This window comes from Moschus berezovskii, chromosome 12 (assembly GCF_049115385.1).
Source record: "Moschus berezovskii isolate FMDL1 chromosome 12, NW_MosBer_1.0, whole genome shotgun sequence".
Taxonomy (NCBI): Eukaryota; Metazoa; Chordata; class Mammalia; order Artiodactyla; family Moschidae; genus Moschus; species Moschus berezovskii.
Genome location: NC_142471.1, coordinates 4,515,052 through 4,534,863, shown reverse-complemented (window position 1 = coordinate 4,534,863; position 19,812 = coordinate 4,515,052). Strand labels below are relative to the sequence as shown.

Here is a 19,812-nt window from a genome sequence, read left to right as displayed (position 1 = left end):
CCCATGAATCACAGCACACCAGGCCTCCCTGTCCATCACCAACTCCTGGAGTTCACTCAAACACATGTCCACAGAGTCGGTGATGCCATCCAGCCATCTCATTCTCTGTCATCCCCTTCTCCTCCCGCCCCCAACCTTTCCCAGCATCAGAGTCTTTTCCAGTGAGTCAACTCTTCGCATGAGGTGGCCAAAGTATTGCAGTTTCAGCTTTAGCATACAATTCACCTATTTAAAGTGTACAATTCAACTAGTTTTGGTGCATTACATTACTTTTTTTTAAAATTGCAGAAGGTATGGCATCCCACTCCAGTATTCTTGCCTGGAGAATTCCATGGACAGACAGAGTCTGGCAGGCTATAGTCCATAGGATCACAGAGTTGCACAGAGCTGAAACCACTTAGCATGCATGTATATATATATATAACACACATAACAAAATGTGCCATTTTAACCACTGTTCAGTGCACAAATTCCAGGGAGTAAGATGTGCCTCCCTTTTATAGGAGGGCTTCCCAGGTGGCTCAGTGATAAAGAACCTGCCTGCAGGAGATGCGGGGTCGATCCCTGGGTTGGGAAGATCCCCTGGATGAGGAACTGGCAACCCATTCCAGTATTCTTGCCTGGAAATTTCCATGGACAGCGGAGCCTGGCAGGGTTTCAAAAGGTCCACGGGGTTGCAAAGGAGATGGACGTGGCCGAGCACGCACGCTCGCTCGTGTTATTTTAGAGCATCCGAGTTTCAGCCTACTGCAACAACAACCAGGGGAAACAAGCGGTGTGAAAGGACAAGTCAACCTACTGACAGAAACGTGAGGGTCCCGATCCTGTGACCCCCTGGCCCCAGACACCCACCAGTAAGCCCTCTTTCCTTAAAGTTGGTTCTCTTCCTCTTGAAAGCAGACAGTCCTCGTGCAAAAAAAAAAATCAATTCTAATGTTACCTGAAATTTCACCTACTTGTATAATCATTGCTTACCCCAAATAAGCTCAGGGAAAACATTCCTTGAGGGGAGGTCACCTCTCACACGTGTGTTGGTTTACCGCAGCCCGGCAAACCTGACGAATATTCATTAAATAGCTGTTCATATGAAAGAGTGAGGTACGGTATGATGTACTAGCTTAAGAGCCAGGCTCTGCTCCTCACTGTGGCATTTTGGACAAAACAAGATGCCAGTGACAGCCAGGTTCATTTGTGGACAGGGAAAGGAGTAGTCAACCCACTTACTCAAAGTCACAAAAGTTTGCTTTTTTTTTTAACTTTTCTATCAAATGTCTACATATGACCACACAATGGTCAAACAAATAGCCACCTTTGTGCAAATTCCTGGATATGTTTAGTACTCAGCTCTGCTCTGAGTCCATTAGGCCTCTCATTATGGATTTAATTGTACTTCCAAGATCCTATCCTCCAAGACTTCAGAATGTGGCTGTATTTAGAGACAGAGTCTTTAAAGACTTCTGACATAAAAAGAAGTCCTTAGGGTGCACCTTAATCCAACAAGATTGGCGTTCTTCTAAGAGAAAGATTAGGACACAGACACACACAGACAGAGACCATGTGAGGACACAGGCAGAAGACAGCCGTCCACACACCAAGGAGAGCGGTCTCAGAAGGAACTAACCCTGCCGACACCTTGATCTTGGACTTCCAGCCTCCAGAACTACGAGAAATAAATGTCTCTTGTTTAAGCCACCCGGTCTTATAGTGCTTTGCTATAGCAGCCTGAGTAATTAGCACATTCCTCCTATTAAAGGAAAGTCAACTATTTGTGCTTAAAACAGAGATAGGTTGGACCTGAAATGATGGTAGTGGGAAGACTCAGTCCTGTTCAGGCTTTTGACCCTGGTCAAGGACACACCCCTTCTAGGTGTGTTTGCTACTTCACAGTCTGCAGACAGAGGGAAAATGCCCCTTGAAAACAACTGAAATTTCTATTTCACTTGAAAAGGTAAAGTTGTTGACATTTCTAAAGTCTGGAATGCCTATCCAGGGGGGTGAGTCTCAGGCAGATACACAGAAAGAGATCGCAACATGTTTACTGGTACTGTTACTACACAGCTACCTACTAATACCAGCTTAAAAAGTGCTGCACTATTTACAATAGCTAGGACATGGACGCAATCTAGATATCCATCAGCAGCTTAATGGATAAGTAAGCTGTGGTACATATACACAAAGGAATATTACTCGGCTATAAAAGGGACCGGAGAAGGCAATGGCAAGCCACTCCAGTACTCTTGCCTAGAAAATCCCATGGATGGAGAAGCCTGGTGGGCTGCAGTCCGTGGGGTCGCTGGGGGTTGGACACGACTGAGCGACTTCACTTTCACTTTTCACTTTCACACATTGGAGAAGGAAATGGCAACCCACTCCAGTGTTCTTGCCTGGAGAATCCCAGGGACGGGGGAGCCTGGTGGGCTTCCGTCTATGGGGTCGCACAGAGTCGGACACGACTGAAGCGACTTAGCAGCAGCAGCAGCAGCAGCATAAAAGGGACACATTTCAGTCAGTTCTAACGAGGTGGATGAAACTGGAGCCTGTTATACAGAGTGAAGTAAGTCAGAAAGAGAAACACAAATACTGTATATTACACATATAGAGAATTTAGAAAGACGGTAATGACGATCCTACGTGCAGGACAGCAAAAGAGACACAGATGCAAAGAACAGACTTTCGGACTGACTCTGTGGGAGGAGGCGAGGGTGGGATGTTTTGAGAGAACAGCATTGAAACATGTATATTATCACACGTGAAACATATGACCAGTGCAAGTTTGATGGATGAAGCCGGGCACTCACAGTCAGTGCTCTGGGACAACCCAGAGGGATGGGGTGGGGAGGGAGGTGGGGGCGTTCAGGATGGGGGGACATACGTGTACCCATGGCTGACTCGGGTCAATGGATGGCAAAAACGGTCACAATATTGTAAAGTAATTATCCTTCAATCAAAATCAATATTTTTTTAAAAGACCTACTGACCCAAAATATAAAATAAAAAGTGCTGCAGTTCAGCCGATAGGAAAGTGTGAATAGTTCCAATTAATCAGGGAGAAGAGCTGGGGGAAAAAAGATTTTCTTTGCTTGTCTTGGTGTTTTGTACTCAGAAGCATATAAAACCTTGGAGCTGTCAGTTTCCATCATGAGTAATGGCTGTGGCCACACCTCATGTGGTCCTTGAAGGGCAGACCAATTTCCTCACAACCAGGGAAGCAAAGCAGAAGCCACCTGGGAACCTGTGCCGTGGCCATGAAGAGGGACATTCACTCCCCTGAGCTTCTACTCCCAGAGTGACGGTGGGGGCGGGAGGTTAATATTCCACACTTAACACCAAGACACCCAGCTGGAACATGGGGAAGAAAAGGCATCATGCTGAAATATATGTTCCAATCTGCTACAAATGAAAGGGATGTATATCCTATGCAGACAAACCCTCCAGGTCTGTGCACAAAGATCCAGTCCTAAGCAGGTGTTACATAGCTGACTGTACCCTCAGCACACTGAAAATGCCAGCACTCAAACCTGCAAACACAAACAGTGGTGCTGAAAGCCGCCTTCAGCTGAGATCTCTGCCCTTGCTCCACAGAATCAGAAACTCTCCTATAAACAGGAAAAGAACCCAAGACAATGTCATCAAGAGAAGTAAACGGCATTTTACATGCATTCTTTTTCTGCAGCGTTTGTCTATATGCATCACTATCTCCCAATCTTTCGGTTTTTACCTAAAATAGGAGGCAGACACAGGAGGTTCCACTCTTGTGAGAATGATGCTAAAGATTAACATTGAATCAATGCAAATGCTCATTTCCTAACAGCCTCATGTTTTCAGATAAGATCATGGACCATTTTCCTGATGCATCCCCAGCATGGAGCCCTCATTCGCTCCTCCCGCAGTGGTCATATACATGAGTTGCCAGAATCCACAACCTTCCTAGCTGGGTTTTGTCCCCCACAACTGCTACAAAGCTGTTTTCCACATTGGGATGCAAGATGCTCTGGATCCTACCAGGTCAGGGCACATGCTGGTCCTCTCTGAGCAGCACCCAGGGCCTCGCCCAGGAAAGGGGGTGGTGACAATGCCTCCTGTGAACTGGCCAAGATCCCAGCTGAGGGTGACTTGGCTGGTTCGTGCGCTGGCATTTTTCACGAGTGCAAAGGATGCAGTCTCCTGATGGCTCAGCCATAAAGAATCCGCCTGCCAATACATGAGACTCATGAGATGTGGGTTCAATCCCTTGGTCAGGAAGATCCCTTGAAGGAGGAAATGGCATCCTGCTCCAGTGATCTTGCCTAAAAAGTTCCATGGACAGAGGAGCTTGGCCGGCATGGGGTCACAAAGAGTTGGACACAACTGAGCAGCTGAGCTCAAAGCACACAAGGATGCGGTCAGTCGAGTAACACCTACTTGCGATTTGAGCTTCTGTTTTTGTGCTTTTTAATGGAAGCCTCACTATCCCAGGACCAGGGGAGACACTCAGGGGCCACAGGGGGCGAGCCGTCTGCATTATGGGCCAGAAGGATGATGTTTCCAGATGGGGATGCAGGGAGAGGAGGCAAGGGTGTGGACAGAAGCTGCACCCACATTCACGTTGGGGTTCAGGGTGCAGGCTAAGTTGCTTCAGTCATGTGACTCTGTGTGACCCTGTGGACTGTAGCCCACCAGTCTCTGTCCATGGGATTCTCCAGCAAGAATACTGGAGTGGACTGCCATGCCCTCTTCCAGGGGATCGTCCCAACCCAGGGAAAACCTGCATCTCTTGAGAAGCCCTGGGGTTCAATGTAGCTCTTTCCAAGTCAGAACATGAAACAGTACAGGCTGCCAAGAACCACATTTTTGTTCTGGGGTAGCCAGAATGGGGTCCACCTCCCATTGACTCTGCTGTCCTGTGGATATAAAAGTGACCAGATTCTACGCAGTCTTGTTTTTTGCTTTCTAGGCTCAAATGAAATGCAGTGAAAAGGAACCCGTGGGTTTTCACCGTGCTCAGTCACATTCGTAGTTCCAAGACAAGAACGCATCAGATTCCAGAAGCGATGGGTGGCTGTTTAGAGTGGGCCCCGGGAAAGAAATGTGTGTCAACTTGCATGATTTACACCCTGTCACCAAGGAGCGACTGTAGACGGAGAAAGCGTGCTAAGGAAAGAATTCAGGAAAAAAGAAGATGATGGCAGTTTAGACAAGAGCCGGCCATTTTCATGGTTTCATGTTTGGCCTCTGCTTGGATCATCTTTCTCTGAATGCCTCACATTTTATTGCGCTAGAATTTTGTCACAATGACTACTGGTTGGGACACAAGGAGAGAGAAAGGAATTCAGTGCTGGCCACTCTCCACTCCAAGAAAGAAAGTCGAGGCAGGCAGGAAAGCCAGAGTGCTCCATGGCGCAGCGATGCGGGCCACTGAGGAGCTGAAGTCACCGCCTCACAGCCTCCTCGTGCGTGTGTGGCGTGGTCACCAGTGGACACACGTGGCCAGGGGATGTTAGAGGCTGCAAATCCACACAGGGGACAGTAACCATGTGGAACACCGTGGCCCACACTCTCCTTTTCTCCCTCCCAGCACATCGCAGAGCCGGGCCTCTCACCCCCAGTCCCTGGATGGCAGGGTCTCCCCCAGGGGACTCCCAAGTCTCAGCCTTGCCCCTCAGCTGACGTGGGACAAGCGGTCAAGTAAGGAAACCAAGGAGCACTTGGAGTCTCTAGGAGAGAGACCCCAAGAAAATACCAAATAGCAACATCTTTTTCACCTCAGTCCTCCCAGCTTTCTGCAAGAACATGAGGATATAGTAACCCTCCTTCCCTAGCAAGGGAGACATGTCATTAGAGATCTGAGAAAGTTCCTCACTGGGCATTTGCAGGTAAATCTGTCAGCACATTAATGAGATAACAAAACATGGAGCTTCCTATTCTGTGCTCATGGCTCATTTCTCTGGAACACAAAGTTGTTTTTACAAGTGAAACTAGAAAGAAAGAAAAGCAAAAATACAAAACAAAAGCAAGGTGGATAAGGTAACTCTCTACGTGCTCCTGGCAAAACTTGTGGACATCAGCAGACCCATTCCCTAGAGACAAAGCACAGCTGCAGAGCTGCACCTCTCAGAACAAGGAGACAGCCCACACCGAGACTAAACACGCAGTGGCAAGGACATCTCAGCAACTCTGAAAATGTTTATTAGTAACTCTGGATAAACTATCATAGATGAGAAAGGAAGCTTTATTCAGCTCTTATGTCAACACATTTCATGACCACAAACTCTCCACCTCAATTTTCCTAATTACTCAGCAATTAGTTTCAGTTCAGTTCAACTCAGTTCAATTCAGTCGCTCAGTCATGTATGACTCTTTGCGACCCCATGGACTGCAACTCACCAGGCCTCCCTGTCCATCACCAATTCCCAGAGTTTACTCAAACCCACGTCCATTGAGTCGGTGATGCCATCCAACCATCTCATCCTCTGTCATCCCCTTCTCCTCCTGCCCTCAATCTTTCCCAGTATCAGGGTCTTTTCCAGTGAGTCAGCTGGTGGCCAAAGTATTGGACTTTCAGCTTCAATATCAGTCCTTCCAATGAACACCCAGGACTGATCTCCTTTAGGATGGACTGGTTGGATCTCCTTGCAGTTCAAGGGACTCTCAAGAGTCTTCTCCAGCACCACAGTTCAAAAGCATCAATTCTTCGGCGCTCAGCTTTCTTTACAGTCCAACTCTCACATCCATACATGACTACTGGAAAAACCATAGCTTTGACTAGACAGACCTTTGTTGGCAAAATAATGTCTCTGCTTTTTAATATGCTGTCTAGGTTGGACATAACTTTTCTTTCAAGGAGCAAGTGTCTTTCAATTTCATGCCTGCAGTCACCATCTGCAGCAATTTTGGAGCCCAAAAAAATAAAGTCTGTCACTGTTTCCACAGTTTCCCCATCTATTTGCCATGAAGTGATGGGACCAGATGTCATGATCTTAGTTTTCTGAATGGCAAGTAGCATATGACAACTTATTCATCACCTGCTGCGTGCCAGTCCATGCTCTGAGCCCTGCAGAGACCCATTTCAGATGCTATGTGCTAAGGACTTCCCAGGTGGCGCTATTGGTAAAGAAAAGTGAAAGTAAAAGTCGCTCAGTCGTGTCTGACTCTTTGCGATTCCATGGAATCCATGGAATTCCATAGAATTCTCCAGGCCAGAATACTGGAGTGGGTAGCCTTTCCCTTCTCCAGGGGATCTTCCCAACCCAGGGACCAAACCCAGGTTTCCTGCATTGCAGGCGGATTCTTTACCAGCTGAGCCACCAGGGAAGAGCCCACCCGCCAATACAGAAGACCATGAGAGATGGGTTTGATCCCTGGTTCAGGAAGATCCCCTGGAGGAGGGCCTGACAACCCAATCCAATCCAGTATTCTTGCCTGGAGAATCCCATGGACAGAGGAGCCTGGCGGGCTGCAGCCCATAGGGTAGCAAAGAGTCAGACACAACTTGCGCACATGCACACACACACACACACATACACACAGTCTTTCCTGGTGGCTCAGTTGGTAAAGGGTCTGCCTGCAACGGAGGAGACCCGGGTTCAATCCCTGGGTTGGGAAGATCCTCTGGAGAAGAAGATGGCAACCTGCTTCAGTATTCTTGCCTAGAGAATCCCATGGACAGAGGGGCCTGGTGGGTTACTGTCCATGGGGTCACAAAGAGTCAGACACGACTGAGTGTACTTCACAACCACACACACAACACACACTAGCTAAGTGGCTTCAGTCATGTCCAACTCTGTGTAACCCCATGGACTGTAGCCTGCCATTATCCTCTGTCCATGGGATTCTCCAGGCAAGAATAACAGAGTGGGTTGCCATACCCTCCTCCAGGGCATCTTCCTGACCCAGGGATCAAAGCCCCATTTCCTGCATTGTAGGCATATTCTCTACCACTGAGCCACCAAGGAAGCCCTTAGAAAATAGAGCCAATTTCAAATCTCCTTTCAAGGCGATCAGACTCTAGGATGGTGGCTCGTAAGCAATGGTGGCTCTTCCAGTCAGCTGCCACTGTACCACAGGCCTGATTTTCCATGGAAGAAAGTCCCGCACCCATGTTTTCTCAGGCATCAGCACGAACCTCAATCACCTGGAAGGCTTGAGGAAACACAGAATGCTGGCCGACCCCTAAACATCTCCTTCGGTGGACAGTGACATACAAACAAGGAAAATAAACAGGCGAAAACACTGAATAAAGTCACCTTTATTCCTTCAGCTTCCCTGTGAGGTGTGTCCTGTTCAACTTCTTCCCTGAGGTGTTTCAGAGACATTTGGAAAAAGGACTAAAGAAGTGAGACCTTCATTTAATGAAGCCCATTGAGAGCACCGCATCCAGAAAAGTTGAGGTTTTCCTTGACCAGAAAAAGAGGGTGTGGTTTTTCACCTGTGTCTGAAGCTTTGTGTGTTACAGACAGAGTTGTGTTGTCAAAGGAACCAAGGCACGGCCCGTGGAAGAGAAAATAAAATCTGTGCCATAGCAGGGAGCCTCGAAACCTCGGTGTAATGGTCTCCCACTGACAAAAGCCCCCAGGGACACCTGGGTCTGGGAATAGCTCATCTGCTCCTCTCTCATCTACATCATCCTCCACCAGGCATCATTCTGAAATCAAAATGTGCTGTCAAAGTGGAGTGGCAGAGTTTAAAGCGCTCTATCCCCAAATTCCTCTCCTTCCTCCCAATGCCAGTGGTGAACAAGGACACCAGACAGCATCAGCTCTGCTCCATGTGTTTCCTAGAACAGGCTTCGCATCCTCCTTTTGGGAGTCACTTGCCCCATTCCTGTAGCACCCAGTTCCTAACAGTCGGTGACATACCCTCTGGGAAACCGGAATATGGTCCCATGAGGTTGAAGACCAAGCCTCAAGGATAACCAGCTTCCAGGGGAGCCTTAAATCTAAAATATCTCCAGGCCAATCCTCGCTGTGCTAAGCTTGGTTATCACCAGCATAGTTCTCTAGTTCATGAGTGCCTGGTGGAACAAGAAGTCCTCTAAGGCCCTCTCTTATCCCCCAGACCCAGCAAAAATGCGTGTGAGATCTTGCAATTGGTACCCAGGTCCTTAAGATCCTTCCCAATCCAGCCAGACCTGCAACCTTTCTTTGACATAGTCAACCCAGTGTCCACTTGGCAGCCATGACACCCTTGTCCACTTTGGCCTGACTCCTGTTTGGGTGCCTCACTCTGGTTTGGGTTTTTTTTTTTTTGGCTTCTGATCAACTCTTCCATCTTCATGTCATGACTTCTTTCCAGCTTGACTATTTCAAGCCATCTACATGGGAATTCAATACATCCAAGCACTCACAAAGACTGGCATCATCTCTTCAGCTCATCCCAACTCCTACACCTGGTCCCCAAGCATGTGAAGTCAGAAAGCTCCACAAGGGCTCAGACTCACAGGCATCCCAAGGCCAGAAACTGTATTCTCTTACTCTCCTATTCCTGCCACAGTGCTGGCCACATAGTAGGTGTTCAACAAATATTTTTTGATGAGTGAATAAAGTATAGCTATATCACAACTTGGGGCTTCCCTGAGTGGCTGAGTGGTAAAGAATCCACTGGCCAATTCAGGAGATGTGGGTTCAGTCCCTGGGTCAGGAAGATCCTCTGGAGAGGGAATGGCAACCCACTCCAGTATTCTTGCCTGGAGAATCCCATGGACAGAGGAGCCTGGTGGGCTACAGTCCATGGGATTGCGAAGAGTCAGACACAACTTAGCAACTAAACAACAATAACAACATCACACCTTAGATAGGTAGATGATGACTTAATATAACTCTTATTGTGCAAGTACTCAGAGTGCTTCTGGAAAATCAATAAGGTTATACTTATGAGCCAAAGGATTATTCCTCCCAAACTGCTTTGAAATTCAGAAAACAACAGTGCTGTAAAATAGTCAGCTGTTACTGAGTGCAGATGATCAGGTAACAGATCACACAATTCATTTGCACCATGGAGGATACAGGTGAGTGAGGAGGGAAAGTGAAATTGCGCTTTATGAGAAGAGAAGAAAGAATCAATAAACAAGGCAAAACTCACCCTTATCATAATCATCTTCTTCAATCGCTTTATCTTGGAGTTTCTGAAGCTTTAATCTTAAGGATTTTACCTATGTTGGTTTGAAAGGGGAAAAAATGAAAACTGAATTACAATCTTGTTCATACAAACTAATTTTGTTAAAGTTAAGAACACTTAGAAACTATTTTGAAGCTGAATCACACTATTCTCCTTTATAAAAAGAACCACAAATGTACATTTTTCCAATGCCATATGCATTCATTTCTTCAAAAAAAGTTACATAAAGAAAAAGCGTAATTTGAGCATAAAACCCAAAAAAGAGTTGGAATGTCATTTTTAAACAAAAACATCACACTGTACCCTTATCTGTGTGAAAAATGCATAATAAAAAGGAATACAAATTTCCTGACCTGACCAAATGTTTTCTGTTCAAAAGCATCACATTAAATTTATGAAAATAAACACACCAACATTAGAGGAGAAACCAGGAAAAGAAAACCATGAACTTCAACTCAGCAGGCCATCCTGAGGGCTGGGTGAGAATGAAAAAGACTTTATCAAAGAAGTCCTAAAGATCTTTCCATTATAGAAATGGGCACTGTCTTATTTAATTCACATGTCGACTCAAGGATGGTCTCCCCAGTGGCGCAGCAGTAAAGAATCTGCCTGCCAAGCAGGAGCTGCAGGAGATGTGGGTTCAATCCCTCGGTCGAGAAGATCCCCTGGAGGAGGGAATGGCAACTCACTCCAGTATTCATGCCTGGAGAATCCCATGGACAGAGGAGGCTGGAGGGCTATAGTCCACAAGGGTCACAAAGAGTCAGACATGACTTAGCAATTGAGCATGAGAACGAGATTCAGTGATCCCATCACTTGTCTAAGAATTACCAACACATTCATTTGTCATTATTTCTCTTCTCAACAGGAAGCTCTGGGATTTTCTGAAGGGACATTCTTGGCCCATTGATAAATGGATTTAATCTTGCTCCCTGGAAACCAGCTTCCTGCAATCCTTTGCCAGCTTACACCTACCTCTCCTTCCATACCTCTTTCAGGCATCACCCGCTCCAGTCCACGTTAGATGCCCTGCCTCTCTGTTGACAGCCTCACCTGTGCTCGTACTTACTCATGATCTGAACCATTTCGCAATATTCACTCTTAAGTGTCAGGCACTGTTTGAGGGGTTGCAGATACAGCACAAAATTCTTAGCCCTAAAGCCTTATCAATTTTGTGTAAGAAAGGAAAATAAACATAATAAGTAAGCTTTACAAGGCTTTAGAAAGGGATTAGTGCTAGGACAGAGGGAAAAAGCAGAACCAGGTAAGGTGGGCCAGGAAGGCTGGTAGACAGTTGGGTTGCAATTTTAAGTAAAATCTCATTGAGAAGTGATATTTGAGCAAAGATATATGAGTGGTAGGGCTTCCCTGGTGGCTCAGTGGTAAAGAACCTGCCTGCCAGTGCAGGAGACATGGGTTCGATTCCTGGGTCAGGAAAATCCCCTGAAGAAGGAAATGGCAACCCACTCCAGTATTCTTGCCTGGGGAATCCTGACCCTGAGGCTCTCTGGGAGACACATGTTCCAGCAGAAAGCAGAGCTGCCACAGAGGCTACAGGCAGCAACTCCCCAGGCACCATAGAGATAACAGGAGTCAGCCATGCCTGAAGAGTCTCAGTCAAAGGGGGAAACCGTGGCACAGGAGGCCAGAAAGGCCATGAGGAACAGGGGTGAAGACATTTAAGAGTTCTGGTTTCCAGGACTTCTCTGGCAGTCCAGTGGTTAAGACTTAGCCTTCCACTGTCAAGGGCACAGGTTCGATTCCTGGTCAGATATCTAAGATCCCACATGCTGCATGGGTGAAAGTTCTGATTTCACTCTGGAGGGCTTGGGAAGCTACTGGAGGACTTTGGGTAACAGAATTCATGATTCAATACATGTCTGATGTTTCCTCCTGACAGCTGTGGGTAAGGGCAGAAGTCAGGCGGCCAGGGAGGAGGGCATGGAAATAACCCAGGAAGGAGATGGCGGTAGCCTGGATTCTAGCAGGAGCAGTGAAGATGGGGAGAAGTGATGTGATTGTGGACATACTCAGAAGACAGTTGGTGGAAGACAGAACCACCAGGATTTACCAATAGATCCCGGGCTGGGATGACAAAGCCAGGAGGATGCCAAGTTTTTGGTGTGAGCCACAGGGGGATGGAGGTGCAAGTTTTCTTAGTTTCTATCACACCAGGCAACAGCTATTGTTGTGTCATGTGCTGTGGTGTGGTGCCATGTGGTATGGTGTGATGTGGTGTCATGTCATGTGGTGTGGTGTGGTGTGGTGTGTTGTGGAGTCATGTGTGGGGTGTGTTGTGGTGTGGTGTGGTGTCATGTGCTGTGGTATGATGTGGTGTCATGTCATGTGATGTGTTGTGTGGTGTGGTGTGGTGTGTTGTCATGTGGTGTGGTGTTGTGTGGTGTGGTGTGGTGTCATGTCATGTGGTATAGTGTTGTGTGGTGTGGTGTTGTGTCATGTGGTATGTTGTGATGTGGTGTGGTGTGGTATGATGTGGAGTCATGTCATCTGGTGTGATGTGGTATCGTGTGGTGTGTTGTGATGTGGTGTGGTGTGGTATGATGTGGAGTCATGTCATGTGGTATGGTGTGGTGTGGTGTGGTGTGGTGTGGTGTGGTGTCATGTGGTATGGTGTGGTATTGTGTGGTGTGGTGTGGTATGGTGTGGTGTTGTGTCATGTGATGTGGTATGGTGTGGTGTGATATGGAGTCATGTCACATGGTGTGGTGTTGTGTGGTGTGGTGTGGTATCATGTGGTATGGTGTGGTGTCATGTGCTGTGGTGTGATATGGTGTCATGTCATGTGTTGTGTTGTATGGCGTGGTGTGGTGTGGTGTCATGTCATGTGGTGTGGTGTTGTGTGGTGTGGTGTGATGTGGTGTCATGTCATGTGGTGTGGTGTGGTATTGTGTGGTGTGGTGTGTTGTGGTGTGGTATCATGTGGTGTGGTGTCATGTCATGTGGTGTGGTTTGGTATTGTGTGGTGTGGTGTTGTGTCATGTGATGTGGTGTGGTGTGGTATGATATGGAGTCATGTCATGTGGTGTGGTATGGTATCATGTGGTTTGGTGTGGTATCGTGTGGTATGGTGTGGTGTGGGTGGTGTGGTATGGTGTCATGTGGTATTGCGTGGTGTGGTGTGGTGTGGTATGGTATTGTGTGGTGTGGTATCGTGTGGTGTGTTGTGATGTGGTGTGGTATCGTGTGGTGTGGTGTGGTGTGGTGTCATGTGGTGTGGTGTTGTGTGGTGTGGTGTGGTATTATGTGGTGTGGTGTGGTGTGTTATTGTGTGGTGTGGGTGGTGCAGTGTGGTGTCTGTGCTCTCCATCCAACCTAGAGCATCTAGAGGGCAAGAGCGTCTTTGTATCCATGTAGAAAATGACGGCACTCACCCTGATTTGGTTCTTTGCTGCTCTGGGCTCATGGAGGGATCACACTTCCCTCCCTGCCTTGTCCTGCTTCACGGGGAAGAGACAGAGGTGGCTTGTGCTCTGTAGTGCTCTTGTGGATCCCTCAGCCTTCTCCCCCTCGTCTCAGGGACTGTGGGGGCTGTGCGCTCAGGGCTGGAGCAGTGCCCCAGCCACCCCTGTGGAACATGGCTTGTAGGCTAGAAACACAGCTGTGTTCTGTGAAGCCTCTCATACTGCACTGCTGTCTGTTACTAACCTACTCCAACCAACACCGTCTCCAAGCCAATCATGAGGTGGTGTACTCTTAGCAGTAGGCATGTGATTTCCAAGTTAGTGACAGAATGAATGAACGACCAATCACATTTATCCTTGAGCTGATGCGCATGACAAGTGCATATTTTACCAGGAACTTGGTCTTAAATAGTAGGGATGGAAGACAGGCTGAGTGGCCAGCTCAACTGCCAAGTGAAGTCACAGCATCACCACCACCATGAGTTGATGTAAAAGAACCACAGGAAAGAAGGTCAAAGAAAAATGTGCAGCCAGCACCCACCTCATTTTACTCCCTCATCCAGCTATCCCTGTGGCACCCTGAGTTGCTGCCCTGCGATATGTCTGAGTGTCCATCTTGGCTGGAAGCACAGCCACGAATGGGCACGTCTTATCCACCCAGGTGAGGCAGGCCCTTTGTCTCCTTTTCCTCCAGCTCCATAACTCAGGTGGGACCTAGCACTCAGGGTCCTCCCACTTACTTCCCTCCTCTGCACCCCAGCTAGCATTTTCTTTCACCACAATTTTCTCAGTTCAGTTCAGTTCAGCTGCTCAGTCATGTCCAACTCTGCAACCCCATGGACTGTAGCATGCCACGCTTCCCTGTCCATCACCAACTCCTGGAGCCTACTCAAACTCATGTCCACTGAGGCCGTGATGCCATCCAACCATCTCATCCTCTGTCGTTCCCTTCTCCCCCTGCCTTCAATCTTTCCCAGCATCAGGGTCTTTTCCAGTGAGTCAGTTCTTCGCATCAGGTGGCCAAAGTATTGAAGCTTCAGCTTCACCATCAGTCCTTCCAATGAGTATTCAGGACTGATTTCCCTTAGGATGGACTGGTTGGATCTCCTTGCAGTCCAAGGGACTCTCAAGAGTCTTCTCCAACACCACAGTCCAAAAGCATCAATTCTTAGGTGCTCAGCTTTCTTTATAGCCCAACTCTCACATCCACACATGACTACTGGAAAAACTATTGCTTTGAATAGACGGACCTTTGTCAGTAATGTCTCTGCTTTTAATATGCTATCTAGGTTTGTCATAGCTCTTCTTCAAAGGAACAAGTGTCTTTTCCCAACCACTGGTAATATCCTCAGGTGGCTATTTCTAAACAGCATAAAATACACAGTCGATTCTCATATGTGGTCATTACAGTCCATAGAATTGCTGGGAAAGCTCAGTTAGCAAATATTGAACCACTGTTTCCAGGGGGAAAACAGGGTTAGGTCACAATATTTTTGTCAACTGATCAATATATAACCTTGTTTTATGTGTGTTTCAGTGTAAAGATGCTGTCTGTGTGTGCTAAGTGGCTTCAGTTGTATCTGGCTCTTTGTGACCCTATGGACCATAGTCTGTCAGGCTCCTCTGTCCATGGGATTCTCCAGGCAAGAATACTGGAGTGGGTTGCCATGCCCTCCTCCAGGGGATCTTCCTGACCCAGGGGTCAAAACTGAGTCTCTCATGTCTCCTGCATTGGCAGGCAGGTTCTTTACCAAAAGCACCACCTGGGAAGTCCTTAAAGATGCTGTATTTAATATTTATCTCTGCTTCATTAACATTCAGCTCACAACTCACACCTGAAAGAAGCTCATCTAGCACACATACTTTCTCCACTTAGGCACATGGCAGCCTTTTTGTGCTTACGAGTACAAGACAGCACTGCCAGTCCTGTGCTAGGGAACCAGTTTAAACAGTGACCTCACCAACAAAAAACAAATAAAACGTGGGAAAAGCATGGCATTAAAAATAAAAAAAAAATTTAAACTGAATCACTTTGCTGTACGCCTGAAACTAACACAATACTGTAAATCAACTATACTTCATTAAAAACAAACAAAATTTTGAAAAAACTTTATACAAATTTGAAAAAACAGGCCACCTAAAGGACACTAGTGTATAGTCTGAGCTGAAACAAGACCTCAGCTGGAACATGCATGTCAGGTGGCTCAAATTTTTAGTCATTCTGTGCACGTCCACAAGGGCTTCCCTGATGGCTCAGCAGGTAAAGAACCTCTTGCAATGCAGGAGACAAAGGATATTCGAGTTTTATTCCTGGATCAAGAAAATCCCCTGGAGGAGGAAATGGAAGCCCACTCCAGTATTCTTGCCTGAAAAATCCCATGGAGAGACAAGCCTGACGGGCTATAGTTCGAAGGTTCCCGAAGAGTCGGACAAGACTGAGTGACTGGATGCAGGTCCACAAAAGACCAGGGGAGCACTGTGAGCCCTGACCTTGGACTTCGGTAAGTTTTAACAAGTAAGTGAATTCCAAAATACAGAATCTGCAGATGTGGAGGATGGGCTGTATTTAACAGGAGCTTAAATTCAAAATTGCTGAGATTTTCATTTTCCTTAAGGAGAGAGAAGGGGGTTAAGGAATTAGAATATAATATTTTAAAAATCCTCAGAACACTAGAACCCCAATCTTTGAAGGGACCGTTTTGAAGATCCTTAGCTCAACCCTTTCCCCAGTTCTGTAGCCCAAATGAGCAATCTAGGGTTTCTGCACAAACATGATAGAAAAAGCAAGACCTCCCTCATCAAGCACAACTCTACTGTCGGGAGCCTCTTCCTCCATCTGAAGCAAAAGCTGCATTCCAGTAAGTCCTTCACCCTGGACAGAGTTCCTTTTGTCGCTCCACCACCCTGAATAAAGGTCGTCCCTCTTCCACACAGCAGACATGCAGATCACTGGACAGAGCATCATGTCACTCACTATCCGGGTGCTGGATAAACAAAGGAACTGACACTGCAGATCAACGGTGTCCAGATCCATCATCTGAGACAAGGTGTGAGTTTAATTTGAACTGTAGGGTGAGAAATGGAATATTTCCTACCATATCAGTAAACATGGATGTCACAGCCTTCACTGACTGTAGCCTCCCAGTGTGAGCCAGTGAGCCCTGAGGGAACTCAGGAAGGAAGAGAATATCTGTCATCTAGCAGCCATCACACTGCAGCCACTCCCTCTGGTGAGCCCCAAGGAAGCTCAGAACGTGCTGAGGTGAGTATCAAAGGCATGATTTCAGTGAGCCCAGACTCTTGCATCTTCCCATACATAGAAAACTGCTAAACTACTTAACCTGGGATGTCTGGTTTTTGTTAATTAATAATAATCTTTTGATGTTCAGACTACCTGCCCTTGGTTACAAAACTTCTATATAACCTGGCTCACCCTCTTGCCTCTTTAGAGCAGTTCTCTCAGGGTCACTTGAGATGATATTTCCTGGGCTTAAGTCCTAAAATTTCCCACCAAATAAAACATAGCTCTTAACTTTTAGGTTGTGGATTTTTTTTTAAAGCTTGTGAATATTTTTTAAGTCAACAAGGAAGAAGAGTGAATTCCCCTTTTGACTCAAATTATCTTTGCCTGAGCCATTTCTCTAATGAGCAATACTCTGTAACAGTGAGCAGTATTCTGGGTTCTTGCTGCACTGAAGTCTGAAGCACGGCACATGGACCAGCACTGTTAATCCTCGCAACAGTCTATGAGGTGGGGACTGAGGTTACCTCCACCCTACTACCAGGGCATCTTGAGGCACAGAACAGTGAAGGAAAAGACTTCAGGTCACACAGCACGGAAGCAAAAGCACCAGGCTCCCAGTCAGGCAGTCCCACCAGCACGCCAGCAGTACAAGCCCAGGGTGATCCGCCAGAAACCAAGACCCCATAAAACAACTCTCCAGCGACTTAGAACTGATTATGTCTTTTTAAAAGCTGCATTTGGTCAATAACGGAGATAAGAAGAGATATATCTAGGGTGTGTTTCAATTCTTTTTAAAACTAAAGATCATGGAATCTAAAAGGTGAGCCAAGGTGGTTTTCTGCAACCACAGCCCCTAGAATTCCAGCTCCCAGGCACCCCAATGCCCTGGTAATTCAGAGACTGGCATGGTGAGTCTGTGGCCCCCACAGAGCATATCTGTTCAGGGTTTCACAGACTCCAAAGTATTAAAAAATCTAGGTTCTCAGGAGGGCATGGTCTATATCTGGATACATGCATGCATGCTAAGTCACTTCAGTCATGGCTGACTCTTTGCAACCCTATGGACTGTAACCCACCAGGCTCCCCTGTCCATGGGATTCTCCAGGCAAGAATACTGGAGTGGGTTGCCATGCCCTCCTCCAGGGAATCTTCCCAACCCAGGGATCAAACCTGGATCTCCTGTGTCTCCTGCATGGGTAGGTGGGTTCTTTACCACTAATGCCACCTGGGAAGCCCCCTATATCTTGGTAAAAGGAGTTGAAAGGAAGGGAAAACTGTTGGTTCTACCAAAACTCAGGGACTGGATGACTGACTACAGCAGACCCATTGCCAAGTGATTTTCTGTTTGGTTATCTGGGAGGAAGGGAAGCTGGTCTCTATAACCACATTGTACTTCTGCTTGACTTGGGTCAAAACTTGGATTTTTGAAATGCAGATATGTTGCTGAGATTTTTCTTCAAAGATCTTGGAAATACCGTGTTGAAAACTGGCATTCAGAGTCCAAAAATCATGATGGTGCAAACCTCCACTGAGTGCTTGGATCCTTTTATTGTGTGCCTCTCAGCATCTCTCCTTACGCCTCAGACATTCAATCCAAGAAGTCTATCAATTAGATTCCTGCGGCCCATCTTACCAAGATAAATTATTTCACTAAAACCAAAATCTTAATCAAGCACCAGGCAGTATGCCAGGCATCAGGCATCCAAAAATGGCTAAGAGAAGTGAGCTGGAGATAAAGAGCTCATGGTCAAGTGAGGAACTTGGACCACGAACAACTGATTGTTAAAGTGAGGAGTGCCGTCACAGGGTGCATCCAAACGGCTGCGGGAAGGGATGGAGGGAAGGATTCATTCGGCCTCGGAGAGGGGTGTGGGGGGGGGTGGGGGGGGCGGGAGCAAAGGTCTCACAAGGAAGTGGCTTTGGAGCCACACTGAAGGGAATAAGAAGAGCTCAGTAGGGGGCACAAGGCAGGAAGGTCACTCCAGGCAGAGGCCCGAGACGCAGGAAGAGAGGGCGGCCCTGCGGCCGAGCCAGAGGGGGAGGCACCGGGCAGCTGCAGCAGGTCAGGAAGGTCTCCATTGTCAGGATGAGGGGTTTGGAGACCATCCCCAGGAAAGCAAGAAGCCACCAAATGCTTTAAGCCGAGGAATAACAGCATCCCAGCAGTATACCCAAAGACAACGCTGCTGACCTCGCAGAGGAGGAATTGGGGAAGAGAGACTCTGGAGGAAAGTATGTATGTTAGGACCCCTTACTGAACTAGGGTGAAACATAACAAGCATTTGAACCAGGCAGGGACCATGGCCATGGCCGTGAGAGTAGGTTAGCTGCAGGACTGTGGGCACTTAAAGATGGAGCAGGTTGGGAGAGAGCAGTGGGGAAGATGCTGAAGAAACTGCAGCTCCTCTAAGGAGCTGGATGCATTCTATTAGCTCAAATCAACACTTACAGATCAACGGTGACGCCTGCTAGGACTGGTGTAATGGGTAAGACAGTGGTGTCAGTTTTGGACGTGCCTGACTCACAGATTCCACGCATCGCCTGGGAATAGTGCACACGGCACCGTCCCTCGCACACTGGCCCAGCTGCCCTGTCTCCCTGGGTGACAAATCTGATGGCCGGTCTGGGACGGGGCAGACAGGGACGTGGCTGGGACTTTAGGCCACGGAGAGGGGCTGAGAGCAAATGAGATCAGTCCCTCGGAATGAACACGAGCCTCACATTTTCAGGTCCTCCTCCCAATCCGGATGAGACAGGCTCTGCTTCCCTACTTACGTGTACCTACACCACACACACACGCATGCACATACGCACACACATGCACATGTGTGTACACAGGCACGCATGTACACACGCGCACACATACACACATACACACACATGCACATACGTACATGCGCACACATATGCACGTGTACATACACGTGCACACAGACATGCACGCACACCCCAGAAGGAAAACAGTCTTTCAACAGGACGAGTCAACGGGTCACCACACCACAAAGCACCTCTGCCCGGGTTTCCCTGGGAACTTTCTAGGGTAGAACAACCCTG

The 19,812-nt window shown here is 47.4% G+C and overlaps 1 protein-coding gene across 2 annotated transcripts in view; it reads right to left on the bottom strand.

The window, feature by feature from the left end:
• Window positions 1–19,812, bottom strand: part of DISC1 (DISC1 scaffold protein) — a 407,183-nt gene that overhangs the window by 305,440 nt on the left and 81,931 nt on the right. For both annotated transcript variants that reach the window (XM_088841835.1, XM_055425806.2), the window contains exon 3: window positions 10,057–10,126. In XM_088841835.1, the coding sequence (XP_088697961.1) occupies window positions 10,057–10,126 (70 nt within the window). The remainder of the gene's footprint in view (window positions 1–10,056; window positions 10,127–19,812) is intronic.